Source organism: Agelaius phoeniceus, chromosome 16 (genome assembly GCF_051311805.1).
Source record: "Agelaius phoeniceus isolate bAgePho1 chromosome 16, bAgePho1.hap1, whole genome shotgun sequence".
Lineage (NCBI taxonomy): Eukaryota > Metazoa > Chordata > Aves > Passeriformes > Icteridae > Agelaius > Agelaius phoeniceus.
Window position 1 is genome coordinate 14,994,347 of NC_135280.1, and position 15,093 is coordinate 15,009,439.

A 15,093-nucleotide genomic window follows, 5' to 3' on the forward strand; every position below is an offset into this window, starting at 1 on the left:
TGGCGGGACCAGGGGACAGACCGGGCCCGTCATTGTCGCCGGGCGACCCGTGGTGTCACGGCTCCCACCTGCCGCTGGCCCCCTCAAGCTCTGCCGTGCCGGTGCCAATGTCAACGTCCTCCCTTTATTTCCTAGCCCAGGTGGGGAAGACGTCCCTGATCATGGCTCTGGTGGGAGAGGAGTTTCCTGAAGAGGTGAGTGGGGAGGGGACGCGCACACCCCTAGCTCGTGTCCCCTCGCTGGGTGGGACAGCTCTGTCCTCAGTGTCCCCGCTGGAGATGGGGCTGTCTGGGAGGTGCTTGCAGCTCTCGAGGCTGTGACAGCCACGGGGATGGTTCAGGTGAGCACAGTGAGGACCACACGGAGCTCCAGCTGAGGTGGTGTTTTACTCACTTTGTGCTCTGATTCCGACTTGGGGGCTGGTCCTGACTTGCAGCTCTCTCTGCCCTGAGGAGGGTGTTGGTGCCTCCCAGGGCCCCCTTGCTGCTACTGGGGGTCTCTGTCACCAGCACAGCAGGGCTGGCACCACCACAGAGCCCTTGGAAGGGGCCAGCCCCATTCCCTGCCCGCTGCACCCTCTGGAGATGGGTTTGGTGCTCTGAGCCAGGCCACTGTGAGCAGCAGCATCCAGCCAGCTGTGCCCCTCGACAGCTTGCTGTCCCAGCACAGTTTGGGTAGGGAAATAGGATCAGTCTGTCCAGGCACATTTTCCCTGAGCCTCAGGTGGTTTCTCCCGCTGCCCATGTGTGCCCTCCGTGGTGTTGTGCTGGGCAGCATCAGCTCAGGGGTTTGAGGGGACCAGCCCTGCACCCCTTCCCTGCTCCCAGCCCAACCCACACAACCAGAGGAGCCCAGGGAGTGCCCAGGGCTTATCCCCACCAGGATCAGGAGCTTGGTGTGAGGTAGGCAGGTGGAAGTTCCACCTCGAGGACTGTGCCAGGGCTGGAGTGCAGGGGGCTGCTACAGCCTGGTGGGCCAAGAGTGACCTGTGATCCACAGCTCATCCTGCCCTGGCAGTGGCCAAGGCCCTGAAGTCCCTTGTCACCTGTGCTGCTTGGCTGGACAGGGTGTGCTGCCTTTGCAGGTGCCCCCCCGGGCGGAGGAGATCACCATCCCGGCCGATGTCACCCCTGAGAAGGTCCCCACACACATAGTGGACTACTCAGGTAGGGCCCTGTCCTGCCTGGCTTCTCCCCTTCCCTGCCTGCCTGAGGGGATTGGGATGGGGTGGCCCTGCCTGGGCAGGTGGTGATGGCTTCATTCCCCTTCCAGAGTCGGAGCAGACGGAGGAGGAGCTGCAGGAGGAGATCGCCAAGGTGAGCAGGGCTGGCCAGGATGGGGACAGGAGGCTGTGGTCCCCAGGGGACACATGGCTGCTCTCCTCCCTGTTAGCCACCCAGAGAGGCACAGGCAATTGGTTATCCACGGATTAATGCTCCTGGTTTGTTTAGAGGCTTGTTTAATCCTGCTCTGTCTTGTAAGCTGTTGTGTGTGGCTTTTCCAAGGCCTCCGGGGAGCCTCCAGAAGGCGAATGGCAGGGGCAGCTCACTGCCCACGGGAGGAGGAGGAGGAGGAGGTGGAGGCAGGAGCAGACATTGTGCTCTCAGCCTCGGGATATTCCCCATGGACTCAGAAGAGGGAGGAGCAGTTGCTGGGTTTGGGCAAGACCCCTGCTCCTTGCATTAGATCCCTGTGGCTGCGTGATGAAGCAGTGGCACAGAGGAGTTAATTTGGGAGCTGGAGCTCCTGGCGAGCACTGGGCAGGGAGAGATGAGGGAGCCCTCAGAGCAGCCATGGAGGAATAATTAAGTTGTCTGACTGGGTTGGACCCAGCTGCTCTTTGCCCTGGGATTAACCTTGACTCTGCAGACATGAGGACCTTTAAATTATGGATAATAAAACCATCTCTCTCACGTGAGCAAAGCTATTTAATCTCCCAACCCTGGTGGCTAACAGTCAAGAAGGTGGGCACAGGGGTCCTGCTCCCTCCACCCAGACAGCAGGAGTACACAGAAGCTTTAAATGGCTCCAGGAAATCCTGCCTAAACCCTTGTGTGTCCTCGGATTAGCATTAAACTCTCTGCTGAAAGGACCAGTGATCCCTCCTGTCTGCTTCCGATAAAGCCTCGGTGCTGGCCCTGTCTGCAGGGGTCAGGAGGGGAGGGCGATCTGGGCCAGCAGGCGTGGGAGCAGCAGTTCCTCAGGCAGAGGAACTTCCCCCAGCAGCTCCTGAGGCAGAGGAGCTGCTCCCAGGAGCTCGAGGGCTCGTGCTGAGGGCGCGGTGGGCTGTGTACGTGTCCGTGCTCACGTGCGCTCGGCTGAGTGCTTCCCTGGCAGCTCAGGCGGCATTCTCTGCTGCCCTGGCATTCCCTCCTGCCCTGGCATTCCCTGCTTCCATGGCATTCCCTGCTGCCCTGGCATTCCCTGCTTCCATGGCATTCCCTGCTTCCATGGCATTCCCTGCTTCCGTGGCATTCCCTGCTGCTCTGGCATTCCCTGCTCCCGTGGCATTCCCTGCTGCCCTGGCATTCCCTGCTGCCCTGGCATTCCCTGCTGCCCTGGCATTCCCTGCTCCCGTGGCATTCCCTGCTGCCCTGGCATTCCCTGCTGCCCTGGCATTCCCTGCTGCCCTGGCATTCCCTGCTCCCGTGGCATTCCCTGCTGCCCTGGCATTCCCTGCTGCCCTGGCATTCCCTGCTTCCGTGGCATTCCCTGCTTCCGTGGCCTTCCCTGCTTCCGTGGCCTTCCCTGCTCCCATGGCATTCCCTGCTCCCATGGCATTCCCTGCTCCCATGGCATTCCCTGCTTCCATGGCCTTTCCTGCAGCCCTGGCATTCCCTGCTTCAATAGAATTCCCTGCTTCCATGGCATTCCCTGCAGCCCTGGCATTCCCTGCTGCCACGAGTGTGGCAGGACCCCTTAACCACCCTCTCCTGTTTCTCTTGCAGGCCAACGTGGTCTGCATGGTGTACGATGTCACCAAGGAGGCCACCATTGACAAGGTAATGGGTCCCCACCGCAGCCCTGCTCCAGCAGCAGGACCAGAGGGGGTTCCCAGTGCTGGGGTTTCTGTGCTGCCCTGTGGTGTGGGCACATACTGATGGCCCCTGGCTCTGTGGGATTTTGGGTCAGAGATTCCTGCAAGCAGAATCTGAGCCCTGCCCAAGGTTATTCCCTCACAGCAGGTCAACAGGCTTGTTGCATCCTGGTGCTGGCATCCAGCATCCCTGGGGCTGCTCTGTCTGCTGGTGTGAGGGAATGCCGGGGAGCAGATGGCTGCAGGGCCCTGTTCCTGCCTGCCTGGGAGCTGCCTCTCCCTCCCCAGGCTGTGCTCACAGCCCTTTCCCTCTGCTCACCTTCCAGATTCGCACAAAGTGGATCCCCATGGTGAACGGGGGACTTGAAAAGGGATCCAGGTACCGTGTGGGGTGTGATCTGGGGGTGCAGAATTGGGGGATTCTGGGGGCTGTGGGGTGCCCACCATCCTCACCTCCTTCTGAGGGTACTGAGAGCCAACCAGCTTTGTGGTTTGATCCAGGCCAGGTTGAATGGGAGCCATGGTCTAATGGGGCAGGGGCTGGGATGAGATGAACTTTATGGTCCCTCCCAACCAAAACCATTCCAGGACTGTGGTTTGTGGCCAGACCACTTGGAGCACAAGCACACGGGCACCAGAGATCCACTTGAAGCAGGGGTCACTGAGATGGGATCCCTCCTCCACCAGAGATCCACTTGAGGCAGGGGGTCACTGAGGAGGGATCCTTCCCCCCCCTTGATCTCTTCCCAGCCAGACAGGGAGAGGAGGCTGCCAGGGGGGTCTGGGAGCACAGAAGCTTTAGTTTGTGTGTGGATCTCTTGGGCAGAAGGCTGTTGTGCTGGATTAAAGGCTCCTGAGCATATTGTTGCTGGGTGAAAGCATAAGCAGGATCAGGCAGTCTGTTTCTCCAGATGGATGCTCCCGGCTGTGGGAGGCAGGAAAGCTGCTCTGGACCTTGCAGAGTAGAGCTGGGGCCTCCCTGACCTGCCCATGGGAGAACAATGGCTGGGACAGTGCTGGGACCAAGAGAGGGGTGGCCTCACTTGTGCTCTGTGTCTTTTCCTAGAACCCCCATTATTTTAGTGGGAAACAAGTCTGACCTGCAGATGGGCAGCTCCATGGAGGTCATCCTGCCCATCATGAACCAGTTCTCAGAGATTGAGACCTGTGTGGAGGTGAGGGAGCTGGGGGTGTGCAGAGCCTCCCTGAGGGGTTGGAATGTTGGTCTGGTGGGAGTCAGGGAGCCTCTGTGCTCCTGGAGAGCTGCCCTGGGGGTGTTGCTCTACACAAGGCCAGGGGTTGAGAGCCTGTCCTTTGGCCTTTCTGTCCTTTACCCCTTGCAAGGAGCAGCTTTCTGTGTCTGCCCTCTGTGGCTCTCTAGTTGGAGCTCCCACACAGGCCCTGTTGGTTCTGGGGCTCTGGGATGGGTACAGCAAAGCCAGAACAAAACCCAGGGGATTGTCCTTTTGGATTTTTCCTCATGGTGAACAAATGTTGCTCTGGGCTTTGAGGCACAGCTAGTCTGGCTGGGGGAGATTGTATCATCCTCCTCCTGCCCTTTTCATCAGGGCTGTCTCTTCCTCTGAATCCCCAGTGCTCTGCCAAGAACCTCAAGAACATCTCTGAGCTCTTCTACTACGCCCAGAAAGCTGTGCTGCACCCCACTGCCCCTCTCTACGACCCAGAGGAGAAGCAGGTGGGCTCCTGGGGGAGTCTCCTTCCCTCACACTGCTCTGGGCTGGAGGTTTTGGAATGCAGGTGGAGGATTTGGGCTGTCACAGACAGGCCAAGGGAACAGTGCCCATCTCCTGTGCTCAGTACACCTGCAGGGACTTGGGTGTGTTGGGGCAGAAGCCCTCATGCTCCAGGCTGTGTCTCGGTTGTGGAGGGAAGGGGCTGGAAGGAAAATTCACTGTGGATTGTCCTCTCTGACTTTAGATGGGATATTAGGAAAAATTTCTTCATGGTAAGGGTGGTCAGGCACTGGCACAGGTGGAATGGTGGAGTCAGCATTCCTGGAAGGATTTAAAAGCTCTGTGGATGTGGCACTTGGGGACATGGGCTAGTGGTGGCCTTGGCAGTGCTGGGGGAACAGCTGGACTCAGATCTTGGAGCAGTTTTCCACCCTTAATGATTCCATGATTCCCACCTCCAAGGAGGCTGTGGTACAGGCCTAGAAGTGCAGGAAGGAGCCCTCTGTGTGTTGGGCTGCAGGAGGAAGGGCCAGGCTGTGTCTGGCCCTGTCATTGTCACCGTGGTTGGTCCTTGCAGCTCAAACCCGCCTGTGCTCGAGCACTGACCCGCATCTTCAGCCTCTCAGACCAGGACAACAACCAGATCCTCAGTGATGATGAGCTCAACTACTTCCAGGTAGGGTGGCTGCAGAGCTGAGGAGTTCCCCAGTGCCTGGGATTCCCTCTCCAGCAGGGGAGCTGCCTCTCCTGGCACAGCCATCCCGTTCCTCTTTGGTGTTTCTGTGGCACAGCTGAAGCACTGCAGGGTGCATCTCTGAGCATGTGGGGTTCCATCTTCCTAAGCTTGGGCTGAGTTTGCTCTGCCATGGGAAGACCAGGAGGCTTTGGAGATGCTGAGAGCCCTAAATTATTGGGATGTTGAAGAACAGGGGTTTGGTCAAGTCATAAGACAGAAATCCATGAGCTGGGTGGATTTTCCCTCCCTGAAGCCCCAGTCCTTGCCAGGGGAGAGGGAACCTGGTGAGACAGGATTGTGCTCCCTGAGTGCTTTTCTGACAATGGTCTTCATTCTCTTGGGAGGCAGAAGTCTTGTTTTGGCAACCCCCTGGCTCCCCAGGCCCTGGAGGATGTGAAGATGGTTGTGTGGAAGAACACGACAGACGGGGTGCAGGACAACGGCCTCACCTTGAATGGTAACAGCCTGAGAGCTCCCTGCTCCTCCCCAGGGGAATGGGGACCCTCCTCCCTCAGCACATCCCTGGGGCTGCCCTTGGCCTGAGCCTCCTGGCTCTCATTCCAGGCCTGGTTAGTCCCTCTTGTTAAAGCAAGCCTGCTGTGGCTCTCTGTCCCAGCAGTCTGTTTTCCCAGGGAAAGCATGGCTGAGGAGTGGAGCCCTGAGCCTGAGCTGACTCCCCTGTGGCTGAGCCCCCTGATCTCTCCTGCAGGCTTCCTCTTCCTCAACACCCTCTTCATCCAGAGGGGCCGGCACGAGACCACCTGGACCATCCTGCGCCGCTTCGGCTACGACGACGAGCTGGAGCTGACAGATGACTACCTGTACCCACAGTGAGTGTCCAGGGCTGGGCAGGAAGGGGCCACATCCCCCTGGTGCATGGCTCAGCATCCCCAGCACCCTGGCTGCACCCTTCCTGCAGCCCAGGAGCTGCTCTGGGCCTTTAGGTCAGGGTCAGGTTCCCAGTGCTCACCTTCCCCTGGGGCAGGAGCTGACACGTGGGCTCAGGGACAAACACAGCACGCCTGGGGCTGCTGATTTAGGCAGACAGGAAGGTGGGGACTGAAATCCAGACTAGCCTTGACATCAGCAAGGGGTTCTTGGAGGCTGCTGTGTGCCTGGCTGAGCGAGGCAGAGCGGCTCTGTCGGGAGCAGTGAGCTGTCAGCACAGCCCTCGCGGCGGATTGTGCGGCTGCTGTCTCCTCTCTGCTCCCTGCCACTCTGGACGTGGGGAGCTGGCAGCAGTGGAAGGGTTTGGCTTGGGAGCTGCCTCCTCCTCTTCCCAGAGAGCAGGCTGCAGGGAGGTGACAGGGACACGCTGGTGGATGGCACCCGGGGCACTGCTGAAACCCTGGGCATGAGGCAAAGTGAGGGCACAGCATCTCCTGGGCTGCCTGGGATGTGCCAGGGAAAGGCCACTGTGCATCCTCAGGGGATTCTCCCCAAAATAAAGGGGCTGTGTCAAGGAATAGCCAGGCCTGGAAGCAACAGCTGACCTTGAGCAGGGAGGGAGAGGGCAGCTGTTTCCCCTGGGTGAGATGTGCTCACACACTGCCCTTCATTCGGGGCTTGAGGAGGTTCATTTGGGAGTCTGAGCTGGAGAGTAAGATATGAAAGATAAAAGGGAGGTTTTAGGTTGGGTAGTAGGAAAAATTTTTCTACTGAAAGGGTTATCAGGGACTGGCACAGCTGCCCAGGGCAGTGGTGGAGTCCCCCCATCGCTGGAGGGATTTAAAGCTATGTAGATATGGCACTTGGGGACATGGGTCAATGATAGCCTTGACAGTTTTGGAACAGTTGGACTCAACCAGAGAGGGCTTTTCCAACCTAAATAATTCCATGATTTTCCCAACAGGATCCGTGTGCCCCCCGGCTGCTCCACAGAGCTCAACCACTTGGGATACCAATTCCTGCAGAGGCTCTTTGAGAAGCACGACAAGGTGGGCAGCAGGGCAGGGGCTGCAGGGCAGGGGATGCTCTGCTGGGCCTGCACACCTGGGCACAGCTGCTCCCCTAACCACCCCTCTGTGCCAGGGAGCCCATGGAGCACCAGGGAAGGGCTTTCCTCTGCCACAGCATTCCCTCTTTGCAGGCTTTGGGAGCAGGAAGTGGCCACAGCAAGCTGTAGGTAGTCTGATGGCCTGTCAGGGACATGGGCTTTGGTCACTACCCTTGGCCAAAGGACAGTTTGGACTTTGAGGGACTGGGTCTGAGTTGGCATCAAGCTGGCATGGCCCTTGTAGTGCCTGGCTGCAGCAGGCAGGGAATTGGGCAGGGAGGCAGGGAATTGGGCAGGGAGGCAGGGAATTGGGCAGGGAGGTAGGGAATTGGGCAGGGAGGAAGGGAATTGGGCAGGGAGGCAGGGAATTGGGCAGGAAGGCAGGCAGGGAAGCGGGCACAGCTGCTGGCCAGCAGCCATGGACCAAACACCAGCATCTGCCAGCCTGGTGGAGGGCTGCCAGGCTGGAGAGAGGGAGAAAAAGCAACACATTTGTGCCAAACTCAGGCTCTTGCAGAGTGGGAGAAAGGGATGTATTGGATCAGCATGCACCTGCTCGGACTGGCTATTCAGATGTTGATGTGCATCTGGGGAATGGCAGCTCTGTGACAACAGGGAGTGGCTCAGGAATGGCAGCAGAGAGTGGACACAAATCCCTGTGTGTCCAGGTCAGCTCTGTAGCCATGGGGAGTGGCAGAACTGAATGGATGCACATCCCTGGGTGCCCAGGTGCCAGCAGGTCCCCTTCAGACACAGCAGCCTGAGTGCTGAGTTGGCCTGTGGAAGGCCAGGCTGGCCTGATGCAGGCTGCTGTGGGACAGGAGTGCCAGGAACAGCAGCTCAGGGCTGTGGGGTGGGCGTGGACAAGTCCTGCCTGGTTGCAGCTGCAATCCCACAGCATGTTTGCTGCTGTGCAGTGCTGGCAGTCCCTGAGGCACAGGCTCTGAGCTCGCCCAGCTCCGGCCTCGCTGCGCCCGATCGATTCCTGCCATTGACAGATCCCTGTGACCGTGCACAGCAGGGAGGTGGCCCGTGTGGCAGGGCCCCCTGTGGGCACAGGCTGGCTCCTGCCTCCCCTGGTGACTCCCCTGTGTTTTGGCAGGACCAGGATGGAGCCCTGTCACACACAGAGCTGCAGAACTTCTTCAGCGTGTTCCCCTGCGTGCCCTGGGGCCCCGAGCTCTACAACACGGTATGCACCACTGATAAAGGCCTGCTTTCCCTGCATGGATTCCTCTGCCAGTGGACGTAAGCTCAGTCCCTCTCCCTGGCCCTTGGTCACATCACTCAGCCCTTGCTGACCCTCCTGCTGTGCTCTGTCTCTCCAGGCTCGTGGCTTACCTGGACGTACGGCACTGCCTGGAGTGCCTGGGCTACCTGGGCTACCCCATCCTCTCGGAGCAGGACTCCCAGACCCAAGCCCTCACAGGTACAGCCATGCCCTCCCCTTCTGTCACAACTCGGGTCCCTCCTGGCTCTCACCACCCTCTCTGCTGCCAGTGACCCGGGAGAAGAGGATTGACCTGGAGAAGGGGCAGACCCAGAGGAATGTGTTCCTGTGCAAGGTGCTGGGAGCGCGGGGCGCAGGCAAGTCCGCCTTCCTGCAGGCCTTCCTCGGCAGGAGCCTGGCGGTGAGTGGCTGCTCCCTGCCTGGCCACACTCCCAGGATGGAGCAGGAGGCACAGCTGGGGGTCCTGGAGCGATCTGTCCCTTGGTGGCACCTCCCTGCCCCTGGCCAGGCCCCTCTGTGTGCTGCCCTCGTGCCCGTGTTCCACATCCCCTCTGTGCTGGTGGCTTTGGTGTCCTTATCGTGGCTAAAGCAGTGGGTCTGCTCCCTCTGCTTGTCCCGAGGGGCTGTGCCTTTCCCTGCTCTGACCACAGCAGTGCTGACTTTCCCTGCCTGTAGGAGCAGCCCCACATCTCGTGCCAGCCCTGGCTGCCCTTCAGGGGGCTGTCAGGCCAGGGGGGCTCAGGGCAGTGTGAAACAGTCCCTCACCCAGCATTGCTTGGATCTCCACAACCTGAGATGGTGTTTTTCTTGTGACAGGCCCAGAGGGAGAAGCCAGGAAAGCCATCCCTCTACACCATCAACACAGTGCAGGTCAATGGCCAGGAGAAGTACCTCATAGTAAGTGTGGGAGGGCAGGGAATTGTGCTGTGCCTGGCTCTTAGCAGGGCTGGGCTGTGTCCCCATACCCTGGCACATGGGGCTGGGCTGTGGCTGTGGCTGTGCTGGCCCTGTCCTTGTGCTGGTGTGAGGAGCAGCTGAGCCCTGGGACACTGCAGTGCCACATTCCTGTCCCCTGTGCTGCAGCTGTACGAGGTCAGTGCTGACAGCACCTTCTCGAAGCCATCGGACACAGCCTGCGACGTCGCCTGCTTCATCTACAGCCTGAGCGACCCCAAATCCTTCAGCTACTGTGCCAGCATCTATAAGGTACCTGGCAGGGACCCTTCACAGGGCTCCTGGGCAACCACAGGGGTCCTGTTAGACTTCACCAGGGGCACAGGGGACATCAGCCTTTGTAGCACTCCTGCCTCTCCCAGGGTTGCTCCTTAACCCCTCGCTGGGGTTTCTGTCTCTGCAGCAGCACTACGTGGACAGCCAGATCCCCTGTGTCTTCGTGGCCTCCAAGACAGACCTGCCAGAAGCCAGCCAGCAGCCAGGGCTCTTCCCAGCTGAGTTCTGCTACAAGCACTGCCTCCCTCCACCCTTCCCCTTCTCCTGCCACAGCCAGGGACCGCCCAGCACCGCTGTCTACACCAAACTGGCCACTGCTGCCACCTTCCCGTGAGTATCCTTCCCGTGGGGGGCTTTGCTAGGAGCACTGCCTGGGCAGGGGGCTATGTCCCAGCCCTGCCTCTGCCACTTTGCTTTTGCTTTCTCTGCAGCTTTTGGTGTCATCTAGGGCATGCAGAGACAGGACAAGGGGGGATGGCCTTAAGCTGAAGGAGGACAGGATTAGATGGGATATTGGGAATTAGGAATTGTTCCCTGGCAGGGTGGGCAGGCCCTGGCACAGGGTGCCCAGAGCAGCTGGGGCTGCCCCTGGACCCCTGGCAGTGCCCAAGGCCAGGCTGGGCAGGGCTTGGAGCAGCCTGGGACAGTGGAAGGTGCCCCTGCCATGGCAGGGGTAGAACGAGATGAGCTTTAAGGTTCCTTTCCAATCAAACTATTCCAGGATCTGTGGTTCTGTGATCTGCTTATACAAATAATTGAAACAGAAAAGCCACTTCTTCCTTTAATTGCAGAGGGGGGAGGTTTTCTTCTGCCTGTGTGTATGTCTCTGGCAGATTTAGTAGATAGATCCTGCCACAGGAGTGTTTATTTTTGAAGCCTAAGATAAAAAATGCTGAAGAGGAGTAGCCAGCTTGGTTTGCCAGGGCCCACGGGGGGGGTGGCAGCTATTTTCTCCCGATGAGATGGATCAGGCTGAAAAAGAGGTCAGTGAAGCAAGACCTGTGTCACACAGCCTCTCTATGGGAGGAACTGCACCCCAGAGGGGCTGGGAATGGGGCAGGACAGCCCCAGGCTGGTCACAGCAGGTGAGGGGGGCTCTGGGGAGAGAGGAGGCTCCCTGTGAGTGGAATCACTCTGCTCCAGGGCTGGGAAGGGCCAGCACAGCTCCAGGGGCCGAGCCCTGGTGGGGAGAGCGTGTGGGAGCGTTGGAAGGCAGGATGGGATTACTAGTGAGTAGTTTTCCCTCCAGCTTCTTTTCAATAAACAACTTTATTTTTAGAGCTGACGCTTTTTTTTTTTCCTCCCCTCTGCAGTATTAAAATTTAAATATTCTTAATATATCTTAGGGTATGTGGTATAAATAAATAACAGCGTAATGAAGGGCCGGGGATTGGCTGTGCTCCCCCGATGTAGTGGGGAATGAATTATGGATGGAGGGAGAGAGAGGAGAGGAGCTGTTAGTGCAGGACAGCACGTGCTAGGGAGGGAATGTGTACACTGGGGCAGCACCAGGCCCTGTCCCTCGCTGCCCTTTGGTCCCTGTCACCAGTGTCCCCGTGGTGGCGTCCCGGCTCTCCGTGCACGGGGGTTGGAAAGGCAGCCTGACCTAGAAAGGCAGATACCTGTATAATTATTTAGGTGTTGGAGAGCTTTTCCAGGGCAGGGGAGGGGACAGCCACATCCATCCACAGCCCCCCCTTGGCTTGATGGTGATGAGAGCTCTGCTGGCAGGGATGGGGAATCTCAGATTCTCACTGGGCTGTTCCCCCTGGCACTCCCAGCCTCCCTGTGTGGGGTGGGAGCACCGGGACAGCCACACTCACCGGCCTCTCCTGTGTTTGCTTGCAGCCACCTGAACGCCGTGGAGCTGGGAGTCGCGTCCTTCTGGCTGCGGGTGGCGCTGGGGGCAGCGGTGACAGCGCTGGTGGGCTTCACCCTGTACCGCCTGCTGGCCAAGAACAAATGAGAGCCACGCCCTGCTCCGTCCCGTGACACACCGGCTCCCCGGCCCCAGCGACGCCCAGAGGGGCCCCGCCTCAAGCTGGCCCCTGGTAGGAAATCCTCCTTTGCCCCCAGCCTGGATTGCAGGACCAGTGAAGCCAGACCAGACCTCCCAGCACCAGCAGGATGCAGCCCTGGCACCGGGCAGCCTCACCCTGTGGCCTCCTGGCCCCCATGGCCACAGGGCAGGCAGCTCTGCCAGGAGAGCTCTGCCTCACCAGCAGCTGGAGGATCTCCCTCATCTTTTATTCTGTTCAGTTTTTTAATGCTTGTTTTTAAGCTCAAACACGAGTGTTTCAGTGTCTGTTGGACTGGGCACATCCCCTCCCCAGAGGGCTGTGCTGGTGCCCTCAATTCTGGAGGGCACAACGCTCCCGGGGCCCCGGGGAGCTCCAGCAGCAGCTGAGCTGTCAGATGAGCTCATGGCTGCAGCTCCCTGGGGCACAGCTCCAGCTCCTGGCCCGGTTTCCCTCAGCCAGGGCTGGCACAGGGAGGGAGGGCCAGGCACTGACACCCCCAGCCCAGTGTGAGAGGTCAGGCCTGGCCCCTCCTGCTGGGCCACAGTGGCTGCTGTCCTGGCCTGAGGGGGGACAGTGACAACCAGGGTTTGTCCTGAGCTCCTTTCTGTTGGTTCTACTCAAAAATCTTGTGAGTCCTGCAGCGTGCCAGGCTCCAGGTCCATCCACTCTCCTTCCCTGGCTCCTGTTTGTCCTATCCCCACCCCTGGCCACCAGTATTCATGGCCAGCAGTGCTTGCAGGGCTCTGGGAGCCCTGGTAAGGACTGGGAGGGTGTTGGATGCCCACTGTGTGCCCAGTCTGTCCCTGGCAGTGCCATCACTGAGCTGGTGCCACATTGTGCCCTAGGCCCTGTGACATGCTGTCCCCTCTGTGGGGCCCTGGCCAGAGTGTGAAGCTCCGGGCATTTCATCTCCTGGCACCACTGGAAGCTCCTTCCTGTCCTGTCCCCTGTCCCCTGCCCACACCTGAGCTGGTTTCATCTGCTGGGACTGAGCTCAGTCCCTGTCTGCAAGTCCCAAAGAGCCAGGCCAGAACCATCCCTGGGTTCCTGTCCTCCCAGTGGAGCCTGGATCTGCCTTGTCTGTGCCACCAGCCTGGCCATGTCACCGGCCTGTCAGTGTTACCAGCCTGGCCGTGTCACCAGCCTGGCCGTGTCACCAGCCTGGTCTTCCCCAGCACGCTCAGGGTCGGTCTCCAGGCAGCTGCAGGGGCAGATCCTAGGGTAGCACCCAGAGCTGCTTTTTCTGTGTTTTGTCTATGTAAATGTTTTATGGTGGCCTGGAGCCAGCGAGGGGATGGAGGAATTGCTGGGCAGCGCTGGTGTCTCTCCCAGGGACAGCCCCAGGGTGGTGTCCCCATCCTGCTGTCCCCAGTGCTGGCTAGCTGGGTGTCCCTACTGTGCTGGAGCTGCTCTGCCAGTCGGGCACACACTCACTGCTGGCCCCTGGCACTGCCAGGGCCACTCCCTCGTGCTCAATGTCCTCCTCTGTGCCCATCGTGCGTGGCTCTGCCAGCCGGGCCCGTGCCTGGTGTTGGTGTCTCCCTGCTCCACATCTGCTGGAGCTGTAATGTTTTAGTTTGTTCTCTACAGCAAAATAAATTTTTACACACCTTGGGCTTGCACACCGTGTCCTGTGTCACCTGGGGAGCAGGACCCCTGTCCCTGTCCGGGCTGCAGGGGGAGCAGGGCCACCCCGAGAGCCTGGGCTGCCCCACCCGAGGGCACTTACAGGGATTTGGGGCCTGGTGTGGTGGGACAGGGCTTGCGGCTGGCCAGGACTCCTTGGTGCTTGGGGACAGGGATCCTCACACAAGTGCCAGCCAGGGTGCAGAAACAGGGGAGGAGGTGATGGATCCCGTGGTTCTCTGCTCAGGATCCATGGGAAGGGGGAACTTCGGCTGCCCTGGGAGCTGTGATCTCTGTGCCCATCCCTGTGTGGGGTTTGGGGCTCCCCATTTCCCTGCAGTCTCTTTCCCCCTGTACCTGCAGCTCCCAGGGCTGTGCCACCTCCCCTCCCTGCTCCTGTTTTCCCATGGCAGCTTTTCCCTCAGCTATTTCTGTCCCTGCCTCAGCCATGGGCGCTGGGCACAGGGAATGTGGGCGCAGCCAGAGAAAAGGATTTTCCAGAGCCTCTGCACTGGATGGGGTGGGACTGCTCCCACATGGGGGGGATCCTTGTGGGGTGGGAGAGGAGACCCTTCCCACAGGGCCAGCCGGGGGACAGGGAGGGTGGGGACACAGCCGCGCTGCCGTGCGGGCACAGGAGGCGGTGCAGGGCGGACGGGACACGCGGTGCTCCCTGGTGACTCCAAACCAGGCTGCATCCCCCGGGAGCTGCGGCCCACGTGCCCTGCTGGGTATTCATAGCTCTGGTGTGCGGGGCACGGGCGCTGTGCTGGGACAGACACGGGTGTGGGGCTGGGCACACGACTGGCAGGGCCATGGGACCCCAGCCGCGGCCACACATCCCCAGGGAAGGGCCTGGCGTGGCTGGGCAGCCCAGAGCTCCCTGGGCACCTCAGTGGGGCTGAGCCGCGGCTCTGGGAAGTGAGGATGGTACCAGGGATGGCTCCTGGGGACACCCCTGCACTGCTGGGGATCCAGGGGAGCCTGGCCTGGGTGGCACTGGGCACATCCCATAGAGATGCCAGCTCCAGGGACCCAGTGCCAGGCTGTCCATGAGCACGGTGCTGGGGCAGGGGACAGCACTGGAGGCTCTATGGGCCCTGTGCCATGGGGGATGTACCCAGGCTGTGCTGGCCTGGGGGTGCAGGGACAGGATGCAGGGAATGCTTGCAATCACCTGTGCCAGATTCAGCAGGTACCTGGTGCTGGCATGCCTGTGTCCATCCTGGGACACTGGTGTCTATCCTGGGACACTGGTGTCCATTCTGGGATGCTGATGTCCATTCTGGGACACTGGTGTCTATCCTGGGGTGCTGGTGTCTATCCTGGGGTGCTGATGTCCATTCTGGGACACTGGTGTCCATTCTGGGATGCTGGTACTGTACCAGGATATGGATTCCTCATGCAGGGTGCAGCTCCAGAGCCATGTACCAGGACGTGGGTACAGGAATACACAAACCTGTATTGGGATGCAGTACTGGAAATGGAATACAGGTTCCCATTCCAGGTGCAGATCTTGTAC

General features: G+C 59.9%; 1 protein-coding gene across 4 annotated transcripts in view; it reads left to right on the forward strand.

Annotated features, from left to right (window-relative positions):
• The window catches only part of LOC129127300 (mitochondrial Rho GTPase 2), a 50,784-nt gene extending 37,217 nt beyond the window's left edge, over positions 1-13,567 (forward strand). For 2 of the 4 annotated variants that reach the window (XM_054643838.2, XM_054643834.2), the window contains 18 exons: positions 136-194; positions 1,085-1,166; positions 1,273-1,316; positions 2,949-3,002; positions 3,364-3,416; positions 4,104-4,212; positions 4,632-4,733; positions 5,309-5,407; positions 5,816-5,924; positions 6,177-6,297; positions 7,320-7,404; positions 8,566-8,711; positions 8,792-8,892; positions 8,964-9,094; positions 9,511-9,591; positions 9,778-9,900; positions 10,052-10,254; positions 11,773-13,567. In XM_054643838.2, coding sequence (XP_054499813.2) covers positions 136-194; positions 1,085-1,166; positions 1,273-1,316; positions 2,949-3,002; positions 3,364-3,416; positions 4,104-4,212; positions 4,632-4,733; positions 5,309-5,407; positions 5,816-5,924; positions 6,177-6,297; positions 7,320-7,404; positions 8,566-8,711; positions 8,792-8,892; positions 8,964-9,094; positions 9,511-9,591; positions 9,778-9,900; positions 10,052-10,254; positions 11,773-11,890 — 1,820 coding nt within the window. In that variant the 3' untranslated portion in view covers positions 11,891-13,567. Of the gene's footprint in view, positions 1-135; positions 195-1,084; positions 1,167-1,272; positions 1,317-2,948; positions 3,003-3,363; positions 3,417-4,103; positions 4,213-4,631; positions 4,734-5,308; positions 5,408-5,811; positions 5,925-6,176; positions 6,298-7,319; positions 7,405-8,565; positions 8,712-8,791; positions 8,893-8,963; positions 9,095-9,510; positions 9,592-9,777; positions 9,901-10,051; positions 10,255-11,772 lie in introns of those variants that run through there. The other 2 variants (XM_077186881.1, XM_054643837.2) reach the window with 2 other exon arrangements.
• The last annotated feature ends 1,526 nt before the right edge of the window (positions 13,568-15,093 follow it).